We start from the raw sequence: 17,721 nt of genomic DNA, 5'->3' as shown, positions 1-17,721 counted from the left end.
TTTTGAACATCACAAAACATTACTCTCTTAAGGGTATGTATGCATAAGCATACTTTTTCAAAGGTCATTAAATACCACACAGGTGTTTTTCCTTTTGTTAAAGCCTGAACATTTTCATCAATTTTAATAGCACTTAAACATTGTTTTAATTAAAGTGAATCAACACCATAAAAACCACTTTTAAAAAACCCCTCTAATCATATCAATTACATAGCTGACCTGTTCGATTTCTCGAGCTGTCTGCTCTGCTTTCAATTCCATCTCTCGAGTGCTATCTTTTGGAAGTGGTGTCCTAAAAAAATGTTTTATATATGTACATGTGAATTCTGACTTTCTTCTTAGCTTGAAGTCTGATGTTTGTAGATCTGTGTTGATGAAACTAACAGATTTGTGTGTCTATAGCTTCAAAACCAGTTCAGTGGTTCATTGGAATCTTTTCTATATAAACAGCACAGGGTCAGAGCCAAGTGTCTGAGTGATGGAGGTACTAGGAAGGAAAGGTTCAGGCAATTGTTCAATCAATCAACAAACAGTGGATAGCATAGTTTATCCATTGAATAATGATGTATCCACTGGAAAGCATTGTTTTCCCTTTGAACAACCATGATCTGTATGCTTGTCCAGTGCAGGTGGTACTGACAGTAGTAGCCATTCAGGTAAGCAGAGACAGGCCTCCACTTAAGGCGTCTCCCGAAAAATCCAACACAAGGATAGTGACCAGGCACAAAGAAAATACATGGGACACTAGGGATTAAGCTACCAAGACAACAACCACACAACGGAAACCATTGTACTAACGTGTATTGCAATAGATCATCACTGTATGTTGAAGTAACACCAAATTTCTCTTGATTGGTTTTGAACATCTCATCAGCTGACCAACCATTCTAAAACCAAGTGATTTCAAATACATTACCTAATTGTATCAAAGAAATCACATATTACACTACATGGGAATTTAAAACATACTCTGAAGTTGAGAATTACTTGTTGAGGAACCAGTATATGGCATCCATAATAATAATGGATGTAATAAATTATATTGGTTCATTAAAACGTCATACACATAATTACATACATATGGTATAATTGAATGATGTAAAATGATGCTTACTATGTTCAATGTACTCACTAGATAATAAATACAGTCTATGTCACTTAACAATGGGAAAAATTATTTTCTATGTAGACATAAAATACCTGAACATCTACTTCAACTTCTACATCACTGCTTGCAAACTGAGTCAGTTTTTGTCCCATGACAAAACAACTCACAGCCATGACACAAACTCAACCCACACTGAAAGAAGAGCTCATTGACTCTTTCTATGATCAGGTCACTAATTGCTAAATACTGAACATAAGACTGTCGCAAATGCTCAATCCAATTGGATGATAGTATCTTTCACCAACAAGTGTGTAAAGCCAACAAATTTAGCCCACTGCACCGCCAGCCTTTCTCTCACAAACTCAAAAATACACCTGTTTCCTCACAGCTCAAATGATTTGGATGCAACCAAAACTCTTTTGTTTTAGCTTGAAAATAATACTAGTGGTTTGAGAAAGTGTCATGCAAGCATAAGTCACCAAGCATCAAGATATAAGAAAAATAGAACCACTCTATACAGTGGCCATTTTGGATGTTCTAAATATGATCAATGATCTAAGTAAAGAAATGTCTGGTGAAATCAGTCATGCATGGCCAAAAAACTGGTACCATTCAACAGCTGGTTTTTGATAAAAGCAAAATAAAAAGTCAACACAAACAGTAGTCTTTTGGGAGACTACTAAAATACAAAGTTTATAACAAATTTTTCTTCACACGAGAAACACAAAAATGCAAAAAGGAATGCACAACAGCCTTGAATAACATTTCTGATTAAACTGAATAGGCACCACTTGAAAAATTAAACTTTTTATCACATTTTTGTATTGACAGTCCAAGAAAAATTATTATATAGATTAACCAAGAGACATTGCTACTAAGTATTGGTTAAAAGTATCGCGGAGGTATCGCAGAGGTTACGGGTTTGAATCCTGTTGAAGCCCTGATTTTTTTCATGCTTCTTCTTTCCAATTGCTTAAATTGGAAAATTTACTGCGATGATCATTCTTCACTTTCATCTACAACCGCAGTTCATATATGAATTATTTCATATAAACTTCACATGAGTATTGGTTACTTTTACACTATTTACCACTTTCATATTGTCCTCCAACCCTCCTCCTAAGTCAATCTCTTCATCCTGTGGCACCCATTTCTGTAAAAACAACAAAACGAGAAGCCAATGCAACTGATTGGGGAAGACAAAACCACAGACTCATACATAGACTCACAAGACTCTTGATTCGTCCAGAAAAGGCATATCTTCACCCATTTTTAGCTCATTCATGTGCGCGTATGCGCAAGCAATCAATGAGTATCGTGAGGGACCAAATGTTGACAGAAGTTTGTGGACAGAAATTGTGGACTGTAGATGGAAGTGAAAGTGTCCTCACCACCCCTCCCCGCTTCAGCTTAATAAAAGCCCAAATAAATTTTGATGTTGCTGCAATAAGCAAGTGCAAAGAATAAAAAAAGTGTTTGTATGGTGTGATAAACAAATTTTAACATCAAGTCAGAATTTCTGAACCTCTGAAAATCACAATATGGATTGAGAGGCCGAATGTTCACTCTGAGGGGACCCTAAATGGGTTATTTTACAACATACTACCACAACAAATCAATGAGGCAGCCATATTGGCAAAACACATATTTGCTTTCGTATTGGTAAGCAATCATTGCTTTATTATTATGCTTTTCCTTTGGAACTCTTCAGCATAAAATGCATACATCAATCATAGCGGCCAAGATACTGTAGTCTCACCAAACCATTTTTTGAGCTCCAATTTTGAGACGTTGGAGGCTTGCTCCAACAAAAACTGCCTTATGATCTGCCTAAAATATGTCAGCACTTGTTAACATAGCAGAAAACAATCTCTTATTAAAAAGTTACTTGACACATTAGATCAACAACAGGCAATGTTTTCGGGTTCATTACGATGAAGCTGGTTTGGAAGTTGAAATTAGAATGAGAAGGGAAAATGTGACTTCATCATCCTCGGCAAGGGAAAGAAATGACAATGACAATGACAATGTTCCAAGAAGAATAATAATTATAATAATTATTAAGAAGCACATATTCCTCATTGTTTTCTGTTTTGGAAGTTTCTTTCGTGAGGTTAAAATTATAATCTGCATTTATAGTTAGTTGAAGATACAATTATGGTTACTGTTATGAGTTTGTAGAAAACTTGCTTGTGACCAAACATTTAACGGAATATAAGGTTAAGCTTACACATGTGACTTCATTAGCCTTGGCAAGTTCAAGAATTTCGTAAGGAGGAGAAAATATACCTTTCTTTGTGATCTGGTAGTTAAGTATTTGTAATGTGGCTTTTATTAGAGTAGGTTGTTCTATTTACAAAAACTATTTTTTTGTTTTTTTTAACAAACAACTATGGTATGCTAATAGAAGCCAAACCTCACGGTTACCCTGAAACAAGGATATTACCAGTCTGACTACATGTAGATATCCTAGGAAATTGAAAAGTGGTTCTAACAAGTGTTGACATAATGACTTTTTAACAATTTTAGCATGTTTCAAAAAAAAATTCAGTTTTGTACGTTAATGATAAGTGCTGCACTGCAAAACAAAGTTGGGTTACAGGAGACAGTCCTGAACTGGTTCAAAACATAGTTGTCTAATAGAAGTCAGCAGATATTCTCCAGTGAAACACTTTCTCGATGCTTCAACCTGGATTGCTGGGTACCTCAAGGTTGTTGTTTAGGACCTCTACTATTTATAATTTTATTTACTCATCTCAGTTGTTTGATGTTGTAGGAAACCACATGTGCATTGCTTTACTAACAACACTCGGCTTCATTTTAAGCTTCAAGCCAGATGGCCAAGTCAGTCAAGATGTTGGAGTGAGGGCTTTGAAAAGGTGTATTGCAGATATTCAAAGCTGGATGACTGATTATAGACTCTTACTTAATTATGACAAAACCGAGGTGCTGTTAATAAACATTTATTGGAACATGGTATCAGCTATTAAAATAAGTTAAATCGCAACATTTGTTTACACATTGGTGATAATGATATTGCTCTGTTGCCTGTGCTTGATATTTAGGAGTCTGGTTTAGTGAAAAAATGTCCCTGTCTGCACATATCACCAAGGCATGCAGGAGTGTATTCTTTCATTTACATAATACTAGAAAAATTAAGAAATATTTACTGTATCTGAGGATAGTCTGTGTGCAATTTTCCATGCCCTTAGTACTTCTCAACTCAGCTGCCGTAGCTTAATGTATGGACTTCCCAATGTGCAAATTTCCAAGCTACAGCACATCCAAAATGTAGCTGTTATCTACTTATTAATTTGAACGTACCCAAGTACTCGCACATAATGCCAGCTCTGTAGGAACTTCTCTGGCTACCCACTGCTTATCAAATTAAGATTTAGATTCAAATCAATTTATGGACTAGCATCATCTTCTCTTAGTGACTTCATAAAAGCTTAGCAAAAAGCTCGTACTCGTTACACTCTAATAATAGCCTACTATAAAAGTGTCACAGGAGACAATGTACCCAACACCTGGTGCCACGTCTTTTACTTTTGCTGCATCGGCTCTATGGAACAGCCTCCCAGCTGACCTGTGTGTTGTCACACCACTTTAAATGTTTTTAAAGTCAGCATTTTAATGTACTTTCAATGTATTTCTATTTTATTTCCCCTTTATTAATAACATTACCATTATATATTTGTCTTATTACTTAGTCTTCGATGAATTTATTGTAAAGTGGTATTGATCAGTGTATGTAAATAAATAAATGCTATAAAAATTATTAAATTAGTATTATTATTTAACAGCATAATAGTCATTTAACTAGATATCCTTAACATTTTACTAAGTACATCATATTTTGTTACTCTTAAGCAACCTATTGCCCTTGACAGAAACTTCGAGGAGACTGAGTACCAGCTTTTGGCAATAGCATTACTGGGATGGCGGGAGGCACAACAGCCTCATGGTTAGTGTGCTTGTCTCTGAATTGAGCAGTCTGGGTTTGAGCCCTGACCAGGGACATTTTGTTGTGTTTTTGAGCAAGACTCTTTACTCTCACAGTGCCTCCCTCCACCCAGGTGTATAAATTGGTACCAGTGAACTTAATGCTGGGGGTAGACCTGCAATGGACTAGCATCTCATCCAAGGGGGAGTAGAGATAATCCTAGTTGCTTCATGCTACAGACACTGGGATAAGCTCTGGCCTGATAGGCCTCTTGGCTCATATGCAGACTTAACCTTTGCCATTACTGGGATGGTTCAGATGGTTACCCAATCCATTCCAGAGCTCCTAGTGCCAAAGACTGACCTTTAATCTTCCCAAAGTTTCTGTCAATGGCAATTAGTTCAAAATGATTTGTGAGGTTTTGGTGTTTATGGGAATGGACCAATGAGTGAGACCAGATAATGCCTATTCCCCCCACAGAGGGGACTGTCTGATTTCCAATCCCAATGAGGAATATGGATATTTTCCCAAGAATAATGATATCTGTTTGAACTTAATTCCTGCTGTTTCAAACCGTTGTTTGGAACCCTACAGCACATCCGAGGGTTCCAATTAATTGGTACAACTGTACCAATATTTCATGACCAAGGAGGACAAAAAATGCACATTAGTCATGACATGAATGAGCTGGCTCTAAGAGCCATTGAATTTTCTAATAACTATGATTAAACAAGAATGCTGTGCTCTGCAATGAGCTAGGTTGAAACAAACTTCAGCTGTTGTCTCAACGTCAGTACAGGTCTTTATATCATTTCCTGCCTCTAATTTCATCATAAAATTCACAAGTTGTCCTCATGAAAGTAATAACTATTACTTGGGCTTCCATAGGAATGCCTAAGTCTAAAAGTACAGGATTTTTTCCTTGGATGCCAAATGGGGGGTCAGTTCCAGACATTCTGAGTTGAATGTGTGGAAACTGGAGATGAGAATTGTGACAGCTTGCTAATTATTGTATGTTCGCTCTTCATTTTACAGAATGCTGTGTTTTGTGAAGAAAGCTTTGGAAAGAATCATGCGATATACGCTCATCTCACATACCAATGTATGCCCTATTCAAGGTAGGTCCACACTTAGAGGTTTTGAGTGTTTTCGGAATAGACAATCAGGGGTTTCATTTAGGGCTGGGCATCAGGCTAATCGACCGGCTGTGAACAGAACTATGCCCGGCTGCTTCATTGATAATTTCTTTAGTTCTCTTGCTGTCCCATGCTATTTCCCTGAAGCTAAAAGTCTTCTAAAATATTTAACAAGCTTATTCAACTCAGAAAACATGATTTTGCGGGTTATAGCATGCGTTATTGCCCTTGTATCTTCAAATTGTGAAGCAAACTCAACCCTCGTTACTTTCAGAATTAGCAGCCTTAGGGGCTTGTTACTTTCTAGGGGTCCTATCTTTTGGGGAGCAAAAAATGTTATATAAAGTCTGTATGGATGAGCTCTTTATGAAGCAAAAAGCTGCAAATTCATAAAAACAGTTCTTAAAACATGATACAATTCTTTGCTCCAGTTTATATCTATGTTGTTGTCATCTGGGTGGACTCTTTGTCTAGATTGTGTTGTCAGTGGTTGGCAGGGAAGCTTGCCAGATACCGGAAACTGTTTCTTCTTCAAGATGCCTTACGTTAGTCTGCTGTAGCAATATCTTAGTGCACTGGTTGAGTTTTCAAATTAGATTTGAAGAAACGTCCCTTCTAATATGCTTTAGTTGAAAATGATATCAATTTGAATCAAAGCTTTCTTTAGTACGTTCCTGTTACTTGAAGAAAATTTAATGAGTTTTGGTTTAACACAACACCTTGTGAAATGTCAATTTGTTGTTGAGTGCCTTCAATCAAGTTACGGTACCTAACTTTCACTTGACTATTGATTGGAAAAATGTATATACTATTTTTGTGAAGGTTGGGCTTTCAGAATGTAATAGCAACCACAATTTTTTGATGTTACTGTTGTGGGGAGGGGGGAGGGGTTGCTACATTAGAGGGGTCATTACTTTCGGAAGTTTATGGTATTAACTGTACTTCCGCATTTCCCCACGGGAGTACAGGGTCTGAAATTGACCATGAAATCCAATTACCATGGAACTGGTAGGTTCAGTGCTGGAAATACTTTTTCTTCTTTGACAGGACATGCATCCTTTCAAATATTAATTTTGGTTGGACATCTTATCAATTTGATTGGACATTGATTTATTTATCATTTATGATTAATTAAATGCTACTAGATGACTGCATCAATTTCTCTGGATTATTTCCTGGTTATATGTGATTCAAGCAAACCTAGTTTTATGTTGAACGCAACCAAAATTGGCTTTAGGGTACATTCATGAAGTGCTAACAGCATGTCGCAATGCACGCAATGCATTATAGGGCGAGTTCTGAAGAGTACTTTACTATATACAGGAAAGATGAACACTTCTGCTTTATGAGTTACCTATTCAAATATGGCTCAAACTGTCAGAGTCCAGGGTTCAAAATTAAAAACTAAGTGATAAAAATCAAGTGAGATGCATAACATCTGAAGAAGCTAGTCATAAAAGGGGATAAGTGACAATTTTGGTTGCTTTTTTTTTGCTCCAAATTAGCTGAATTTTTGCATGTGGTCTTCCATGTAATAGAAAAATGTGGTCCTGTATTTTTGCCGCTGGTTTTTGCTTTGCTTTATAAAGACGCCGCCAGGAAAACCGAGTGGTTTTTTGCGTATGCAATATCTCGAAAATGAAGCAAAGTTTAGTGGAAAAACTACTGGACATTGGTAAACATACCTAAACAAAACTGCATGCGAAATTTGGAACATTTTCGACAAAGTTCACTTTTGAGAAAAATACCTAACGCCCTTTTTCAGCCGAGCACTTCAGATAAATGAAGCCAGGGCCTTTATTATGATAAACCGAGCCGATCCTTTGTTATATTAAACCGAAGCGAGCCTTTGTTATTAGTCGAAGTCTCACCTCGGTTTATTATAACAAAGGATTCATAACAAAGGATTGGCTCGGTTTATTATAACAAAGCCCGGTTTCGTTTATGTGAAGGGCTCAGTGGAAAATTGGCGTTAGGTATTTTGCTCAAACGTGAACTTTGTCAAAAAAGCTGCAAATTTCGCATGTGTTATTTTTTAATCAACAATGATTTAGATAAACATATACAGGCAAAAACTAACGATAGATAAATCCGACGTTTCGGCGACATCTTGGCGCCATTGTCAAGGGAAACTAATTAAATATGCGATTTCAAGAGTAACTAAGAGTTCAGAGTTTCTAATTTGCATAAGTTAGACAAAGACTTTAGCGCGAACTGAGTCTGATTGTACATTTAAACACGGTCGTAATTGTTTAATGAGTAACATCTCATTAATGAGACAATCAAACTTGTTGTGGCATTTTTTCAACACGCTAAAACAATTGCGAAGGTCATCCGGAATCCTGCCTGCGTGTCTATTATCATAGTGATTGCGTACTGACGAGGTCTTGCTTCTATGTCCATCAACGCATACGAACAGATGGCCACGGGTGTAACCGACATAACCAGCATCGCACTGGTCACACTTGAAGTTATACACAACGCATTGTTGATCAATGAGCTGAGGCTTAGGTTCGCTTGTCGGGAACTCCTGGGCAATCTTGCGGCTCGTAAACACCGGTTGAACACTGGTCTGCAGCTTCACACTGAGATCTTTCAACTGTGTCTTCACGATATTAGCAGACTCCTGGTCTTTAAAGGGTATGACAACCCGAGTAGTGTTTTCTGTCGTAGATCTGGACTGTAATGAGGGCTGGTCAGCGACCTTTAAATTTAGGAAGGTTTTGACACTGGAGTCAACAAGGTGCTTGGGATATTTCAGTTTAGAGAAAACAGACTTCAGTCGTTCGCACTCCTCAGTGAAGTAGGACCATGACGAAGACAGGCGATGTGCGCGATCGAGCATAGTTGTCAATAGTCCGCGCTCTGAACTCTTAGTTACTCTTGAAATCGCATATTTAATTAGTTTCCCTTGACAATGGCGCCAAGATGTCGCCGAAACGTCGGATTTATCTATCGTTAGTTTTTGCCTGTATATGTGTTATTTTCTAGGTGTGTTAAACAATGTTTTGTATGTGTTTTTGCTGAAGTTTGCATCGTTTCTGAGCATTACGTATGCAAAAAACTTATATTTGTTGTCACCTCAGCGCGCGACCACAAAGATGTTCATTTCACTTAAAATACAGCAAAATGTTGATTTTTCTCGCGACGCGAAACCTTAAAAAAATGTTAATTTCAGCTCAAAAACAGTTAAAAGGTTGATTTGACGTTAATGCATGACAGCAAGGTTGATTTCAGGTCTTAATAGGTCAAAATGTTGATTTGACGTTAACGTGTGACTGCAAGGATGTTGATTTCACTTAGTAAACAGCAAAATGTCAATTTCACGCCATGCATTAGCTCAATGATGTTGATTTCAGGTGTAAATAGGTTAAAATGTTGATTTGACGTTAACGCATGACGGCAAGGATGTTGATTTCAGGTCTAAATAGGTTAAAATGTTGATTTCACGTTAACACTTGACTGCAAGGATGTTAATTTCACTTAGAAAACAGCAAAATGGTAATTTTGTGCAACCTATAAGCTCAATGATGTTGATTTCAGGTCTAAATAGGTTAAAATGTTGATTTCATGTTAACGCGTGACGGCAAGGATGTTGGTTTCACTTAGAAAACAGCAAAATGGAAGAACCCTGATAATGGTAATTTCACGCAACGTATAAGCTTAAAAATGTTGATTTCAGGTCCAAAAATGGGTAAATAAAAATAAAATAAAGCAAATAAAAACACTTCAATAAGCACTTTTCCAAATACTGCAACGTCTTAAATGGCTAAAAATCACGAGATAAATGCATAGTTTGCGACAACTCTATTGTAGCTTTATGTCACGCACCGCCATAACTTCAAAGTTCAAAATGCGCTGATACTTCTTATGCCTGGTGAGGATAACAACTTTGGTGGCTGTTTAGTTTTGGATTTAAGAATTTGATGACTTCACGTGAAAATGCTCTATAAATAGGGCTGATTAACCCTTCTGCACAACGTACAGGTCTCCATACATCTGCATGTCTGCTGATCCCAGAAGCTCAACACTACAAGTCATGCCAATTTGAAATAAAATCAATGCAACCTGGATCACAGATCTGTTACAATCGATCGCTACTTGTTGGCCATTATTATGTTTGAATCTAGTTACCAGTTCGAGAAATGTCCGCAGAACGTAATTGCAATGCATGCCGGGAAGGGTCTTTACACCTCGTGCGCAGGAAAACATGGTGGTCGATACAAGACAAATTTTATCACTCTAAAACTAGTTCTCGCTTTCCAAACTTTGATGCTAGTAACGCTTGGCAAATGGGCCACAACTAACCAGAGGGTATTTTTCTTGGGCAAGAACTGCTCTTGGACTTTGCTGCCTGGCTTGACCTGACTTCGAACGCCGATAACACGATTAGGGTATATCAGCTGCCTTTGAAGTTTAAGAACACATTTTGATTCTTTAAAACATGCTGATGACTTACGGGTTTATCGAGGCTTTATGATGCCTCTCAACCACTAGGCAGGCATACAAGGTACTTTAAAACAATGCTTAAAATATTAGTTGACAGACATCTAATGCGGCACATCTCTTTTTTTGTTCGATGGTATTTCGTTTGCCGCTCGATCGATTCACGTGTTACGTTCACGTCACAATAACCGATGTAAACAATCTGTTCCCAGATTTCTGCTCTATATGCTGTGGGATTTGATTTTGACTTCATGTGCTATAAACAGTCTGCCTGTTTGCTGTTCAACAAATAAACTCCTAAAGACATGGCTAGGAAAAGCCAAGTTTTTTGCATACGTTTTAACTCAAACACAAAGCAAAAACCAGCGACAAAAATACAGGACCACGTTTTTCTATTACATTGAAGACCACATGCAGAAATTCAGCTAATTTGGAGCAAAAAAAAAAAAAAAAGCAACCAAAATTGTCACTTATCCCCTTTTATGACTAGCTTCTTAATCTGTAAAGAAAAAAAAGATCTTACTACAAGGCACAAAAAAAGAACATTTCCAAGACTTTTTGCCCACTAAATTTGTATAAGTGGTCATAAGTAGCTATAACGTCTGCTAATGCAATTAAGAAGGATCAATGCATTACAAGCGACACAATTCATAGGCATACACGACATACTCATTGGTCAGGGGTTCAATTTTGAACACAGCCAGCCATTTAGCAGTTTTCCGATGTGAGAGAATCCTTTACAGCAAAGCAAAAGGACAGATTGACTTCTTTTGTTATGTCGAATGTTAGAAGCAAAGATCTTTCAACATGATTTTCTGGAAGGACATAATGTCTGAGAAAATAACTGTTATAATTGATCCTCAACACAGAAAAGTGTAGTCACCATTAAGGTGACTAAACCAGAATTTTCTGTTGCAAAAGATGAAATGTTAGCCATTTACCAATGTATCTAATCGACTTTTATGGATGGACTATAACTTCAAGGGAAAAAATCAAAATGTGTTGGTGAAATATTTGGACATCATGTCTGATCAAAATGTGAAATTGGCCGAACATATTTCAAATTTGGTCAGACAATGTCCAATGACCGACTGTTATTTCCAGCACTGTAGGTTCATGGTTTGCACTATAAATTTAGAGTGAAAATAACAGAATAGTTTCAAAAATACAGTATACTTGGCAATGTTCATTTCTAGCTCTTTGTCTAAAAAGTTTGACGGAATTACACAATTATTTCTCAGCCTGGCCAAACAGGTCCCAGAAAGTGACAACTATAGACAATCATCTCAATTGGTTTGCTGTTTTTCACTGGTTGCCTGGCACATGACCAATTTCTTCTCTCCTGGTCCAAGTTTCAAGTTTTATTTTTCTTTATAAAATAGATAGGACACTGCACATGCTCTCAATGGTCAAAACCATGTTTTATCAGAGTATAAAACATAGAAGAACCATATTTTATTGTTTTTTACCACATTACCTCTATATCATAAAGCAAATGAAGAAGCCTAAGCTGGTATTACACTGTGATAAAATACTCCGGACATTTGAGAACACTCGAGAAATGTAGAAAACACTCACCAGCAGCTCATGTTTTCTACATTTCACTCGTGTTCTGAAATGCCCGTCCTGTTTTATTGCAGTGTAATACACGGCTTAGGCTTCTTTATTTGTTAAATAAACAGCAGAAAAATATATAACCTGTTTGCATCGAATTAAAAATAATAACATGCTCAGTTTCATCATACTCCTGGACATTGAAAAGGTTCATTCTGTGCTATTAATTTGCATTTAAAATGATGGACAGGAGTTAACTCGCACATCATGCAAGTCTCTTTTCAGTATACACTGCAGCTCAGATATAAGCGAACCAATAATTTTTTTGATGAGAGATCTTATAGGAGTGCTTCAGACAATAAACATTTTGCAAGCGACTTGCTGACACGTGCCGACACACAAAACTCTTCCTTGAAGAAAAATTAACTAAACGCGAGTGGCACGCCATAGAAACATTGATAAACAATTCATTCGTCAAGGAAAGAGAATTTCTACTGCTGGAATTAATGATTGTGTCAAATAGAACTGAAGATCTAATTTTTTTGACTAGGCCACAGAGTGCTTCAGACAATAAACATTTCACAAGCAAGTTGCCAATGTGTGCGAAACACAAAACTCTTCCTGGTAGTTTCATAATTTACTATTCTCAAAATTAACTGGGAGTCAATGTAAAGCAAAAGGTGATTATTTCGTTTAAAAACTGTGAGGATTACTTGCAAAATAATTCTTTGCCCCAGTGAGTTGTTGACAGACATAAACTGCAAAGTAAACATTACATGTAATATTCAGTAAATGAAAACAATTTGCTAAAATAAGGAGTTCAAGCGATTTTCTTCCCAACTTTTTGGCAGTTAAAGATCAAGCAAGCGTTAATAAACAGTAGTTTGTTTGCAAAGCGATCAAAAACTCAAAATACTTAAGCTTTCATTGATGTTTTTCACAATTATGCAATTTTAGCCTTGAAGCCTCACGCTTTTTCATTCCCAAAATGTCCTTTGTTTGTCCAACAATGCTTCATATAAAGAAACTCAGGGCAATGCATAACAACGAGACACACATGCGTGAATATATCCACTCATAATCCATCAAATATTTTTGAACGATTGGCCTAAACACTTCACGTGATGAATATTCCCCAATTTTCAAAACTGCATGTGTTGCGAAAAATATTTTAAGGATAATAAACACAATAGCCTCCGTTTGGCACGAAAATATGCACAGATATTTGTCTGCGGACGTTATCTGTTCCGAGAAGCAAACAGTTTTCCGGAAGCCTAGCTTGAGGAAGAAGAAAAGCCAGTTTATCATCGAATACTGACGAGGAATTTTTGTGATACTGTCTTTTTTATGTAATCAGTAAAAGATTATAAAGACTGATTTATCTGTTGATCAATAACGTCAAAATATGATTTAGTTAACCATACAATGATCTCCTGTAGACAATTAATTTGTAGGACCCAGAAACCCCTAGGTGGCATTTTTTTCTGCCTGGCTGTCATACCATGCCCACCTGCTAAAAAACTTATTGAAACCCCTGGTAAAGGTAAAGGTAAAGTCTGCATATGAGCCAAGTGGCCCATCAGGCCGCAGCTTATCCCAGTTTCTGTAGCATGAAGCGACTAGGAGTATTTCTACTCCCCCCTGGATGGGATGCTGGTCCATCGTAGGGTTACCCCCAGCATTAAGTTCGCCAGTACCCATTTATACACCTGGGTGGAGAGACGCACTGTGGGAGTAAAGTGTCTTGCCCAAGAACACAACACAATGTCCCCGGCCAGGGCTCGAACCCGGACCGCTCGATCCGGAGACGAGGGAACTAACCATGAGGCCACCGCATCTCCCCAAACCCCTGGACGAAACTATAACTACTGAGTTCACAAGAAACTATGGTGCTGAGACCAACACCTCACAGGTTGGAAAAAAAATCAATAATCTGCACGAACAGAACTTCTGACGTGAAGCAAACAACAAGCAATTGGATAAGAGGATACTAAACAGAACAACGTGAACTCTTGTGTTTTAAAATATCCTGATTCTTTTCTTTGTCTTCATTGTGTTGATACTTGTAAAGTATGATTTGATAATATGATACAAGCCCAAGTAAACACTCTTGACATCTAGTTACTTAGTAAAGAAGAGCAAATCTTTAAAGATTTTATGTAAACTGTCTTTAGTCAAAACCTTTTAACCTCCCTTCTTTACTGCAAGCAGAATGCAAAATATGAAGATATAAATAATCATTTCTTAATATAATCTCAACATAATACAAGACTCAGTCTGTAAATTTACCTAGGCTATTACATATACAATTAGATGTAATATACGGAATGCTGTGCCTGTATGGTGACACTGGGATGGAGATCAGAAGGTTGAAAGGCATTGAGGAGACCAAGAATGGCCTAGAGGAAGACAAGAAGCAGAGAGAAGGAAGTTGGGACAGAATGATTGGAGTACTATTTAAGAGTGCTGGCCAGTGACAAGGTGGCTTGGAAACAGAGGGTAGCAGCCTTACGTACATGCTGTAATGCTAGAACTAGAACTGATAATGATGACGATGATAAAAATATTTAGACATGTCTTCTTAGACACTCTACTTTGTGCAGAACTCTATATACACAAGAAATAAAATTTGATGGTACGATTTTGTGTTGCAACTAAAAGACAAGACCTTGGTTCCAAAGGGTTTAATTAAATTAAGATTCTAAACCAAAAAAAAAAATTGTAGCAGGGACCTTACGATACCACTACAGGACAAGCTGGGATGGCTATCGGAAGTAGATTTCAACAACCAGGCATGCACACAAGAACTCTCGACTCATTTAATGATCTCTCTGCCTGCCATCCTCGTCTTGTCGAGGATGCCATTTTGCCCAACTTGCCGTTGTATTAAAAGCGTGAGTGTTTTGCTCTTGCTTCGCCCTGACAAATTTACCAATCAACCTTTTTTCAGTTATATTGATGAGAAAGCTATTAGGTTCATATATTTCATGATCATAGCATAAAATATTGCGCTGAAAAACGAAAAAATGTGAATAAAAATATTTCTTATCTGTTTGTTTGTGTTTCAGTCACTTTTAGTTGCCGTCTCTAGTGCTCAAGTGCAAAACAAAATACAAACGGTATGCATAGAGAATACATCAGGGTAAGTACAGTCAAGAAAATTTTGTAAGAATGAGTCCCATGAAAGCATCTTTCAAGCAAATAAAATGCACATTTTCAAACTGATGTTTAAAGGTGTTTTTTATATTACCTGGATCTTGATGTTTGTTTTATTTTTGTATGGGATACCTGTGGAATACCACACTATTGTCATCGGCTCATGTCCATTAATGCAAATGAGTTGCAAAGATTGCATTGCCTTTTGGATCCACTTATCCCACACATGTACCCTTTGGGTACCTATTTTTATAATGCTTGTTACAATTACAGATGGAATTGAAATATTCACCCAAAATCAGGATTCTCAAATGCTCTGGTGGCAAAAAGCCATCTGAAGCAGGTTGATCAGATTGTTTGTTTAATTTCTTCATACAGAAATTCTGGTTTCTTTACGAAGTACTGACAGAGATGTTTGCTTCACTTAGAAAGAAGTTTAAATTGAGCATTGGCTGTTCATCATTATTTAAGCTTACCATAATAGGATAAGATTTCTACCATCTCTCTAGTTTAAAGGATGTCAGTGCTTTTGTGAGTAGCTTTTAAGAAGCTCAAGTTATTGATGTTGCAGTCCTGTAAGAAAATACACATCTTAACTATTCTGTCTTTGGTGACATGACAGGACCCACAAAAGTTTCCTGCATCCACTGCCATTCCTGTCCTGGCCTTCCTGTCATTGTATCTTAAGGTCCCTACATCTAGTAAGTAACTGAAGGAATGAAATTATGTACCTGGAGTTGCCGCTCCATGATCTGACCATTGGTGTGCTTCTGTGCAGCAGCAATGGCCTCATCTGTGAAGCCATCTGTGGGATTGATACTTCCAAATCAGTATGGCAATGCAAGAGGCAAGAAGTAAACCTTTTATTAATTTAAACTTCCAGCTACGTGAAAATTTCTTGTTTGTACTTACATATTACTTGCTAAATGGAAATTAATTTTCTCTGATAATTATTACTAAGGGCAACATTTTACTCAAACATTCCTGCATATGTGCAAATAAGGTTTCACCCTTCTGTTCCAGGTTTATTTTGATAAACAAAATCTGTAACCAAATGTGGTGCATACAAAAGTTCACTATTTTTACTGAAAGGTTCTGTAAACACTGATTATATTTTGACAAGTCAAAGCAGCACATATTGCTACTGAGTTTAACACACAGGCCTTACCGATCTCAGGCTCTTCAGTCTTAGTGATGTTCACACTCACAATATCTTTACGTGCTATTAAGAGATTGTTAATCAGCCTTTCTCTGCTTGGTACAATTTGCTCATCCTAAGAAACAAAAACATATGAAATTACTGTGAGATGCAACCTCACAATGTTTGTTCTAGGAATTTGATCAGGTATTCAAACAATATTGTCCCTACATGTTGCAAGTATCTTATTTCCACCTTATCAACAGACGTTTCCTTAGTAACACAACTAGAGTTTAAAAATGCAATGTAAGAGAAAAATGCAGGTGAAAAAGATAAAATAAACACTATTAAAAAGTACCTCATTGATAAGTCCATTGCTCTTTTTACGTTGCACAAGATGGGCCTCACCTAAAGTACAGTCAAACTATAACAAAGAAATGAATTATTAGAAATACTTTCTTTTGACGAACCACTTTTAATTATAAAGAAAACCCTTCATGACAAAGTACCCAGTGTAACAAGAAATGTTCTTAAGCCCACTCAAAGTTACAGAAAATTTACAGACCCTGCAATATAACAAACCCTTTAATAAATATGAATAAGGACACAAAATCCAGCAAGTAGGACTACTGCTTACAAAAAATAAACATAGGCACACAAGGCATGCATTATCTATGTGATTTAACCCATTGACTCCTGTGCCGGCCATAACAGGCCAGTCAAAAACCCACCCCCAATTTCCTGTGCCGGCTGTAACTGGCTGTAAAAAAGCATGTGAGGACAATTGCCTTTCCTACCCTCCCTGCAGACTTTTTGGATCTCCTATTGTTCTATTGTTGTTAAGGACAAATAAACCAACGAGAATCGACTTTCTGAGCATATTTTTATAGGACTTTACTGGTCCTAGAAAGATGGTTTTTCGTCTTAAAATCATGCACTCATGGTGCGTTGCGGGCCAAATCTCCAAACTTCCAGGGTCTTGTTTTCATTCCTAAAACGGAGAAATTTCTTCCTTGACACTTAAAATGGAATGGAAAAACATAAATCGATGTTTAGGTGGCTTCAGAATGGAAGATCAAGGTATACAGAGTCCTCAAACCTTTCCATGACGATCGGTGCGCTTTCAAGTGAGTTTTGAATACAGATCATGGATTTAAAGCAGCTTCCTGGACTTTAGAAAACAAAAATGGTACTGTACAGTATTACACCGAAGTTGAATTCCACTTTTAGAACAATT

The 17,721-nt window shown here is 37.1% G+C and overlaps 1 protein-coding gene across 1 annotated transcript in view; it reads right to left on the bottom strand.

The window, feature by feature from the left end:
- Nucleotides 1-17,721, bottom strand: part of LOC110045195 (uncharacterized) — a 74,172-nt gene that overhangs the window by 12,525 nt on the left and 43,926 nt on the right. Inside the window, exons 5-10 of the mRNA XM_089280063.1 lie at nt 16,843-16,908; nt 16,515-16,620; nt 16,078-16,151; nt 2,199-2,261; nt 799-887; nt 220-292 (exon numbers count right to left, since the gene is read on the bottom strand). Of these exons, the coding sequence (XP_089136189.1) occupies nt 220-292; nt 799-887; nt 2,199-2,261; nt 16,078-16,151; nt 16,515-16,620; nt 16,843-16,908 (471 nt within the window). The remainder of the gene's footprint in view (nt 1-219; nt 293-798; nt 888-2,198; nt 2,262-16,077; nt 16,152-16,514; nt 16,621-16,842; nt 16,909-17,721) is intronic.

The sequence above is a fragment of the Orbicella faveolata genome, unplaced genomic scaffold, assembly GCF_042242905.1.
Source record: "Orbicella faveolata isolate gen_17 unplaced genomic scaffold, um_ofav_v1 contig_47, whole genome shotgun sequence".
NCBI classification, from domain to species: domain Eukaryota; kingdom Metazoa; phylum Cnidaria; class Anthozoa; order Scleractinia; family Merulinidae; genus Orbicella; species Orbicella faveolata.
Note: the sequence above shows the minus strand (reverse complement) of the source record. Positions and strands in the feature narration are given on the sequence as shown.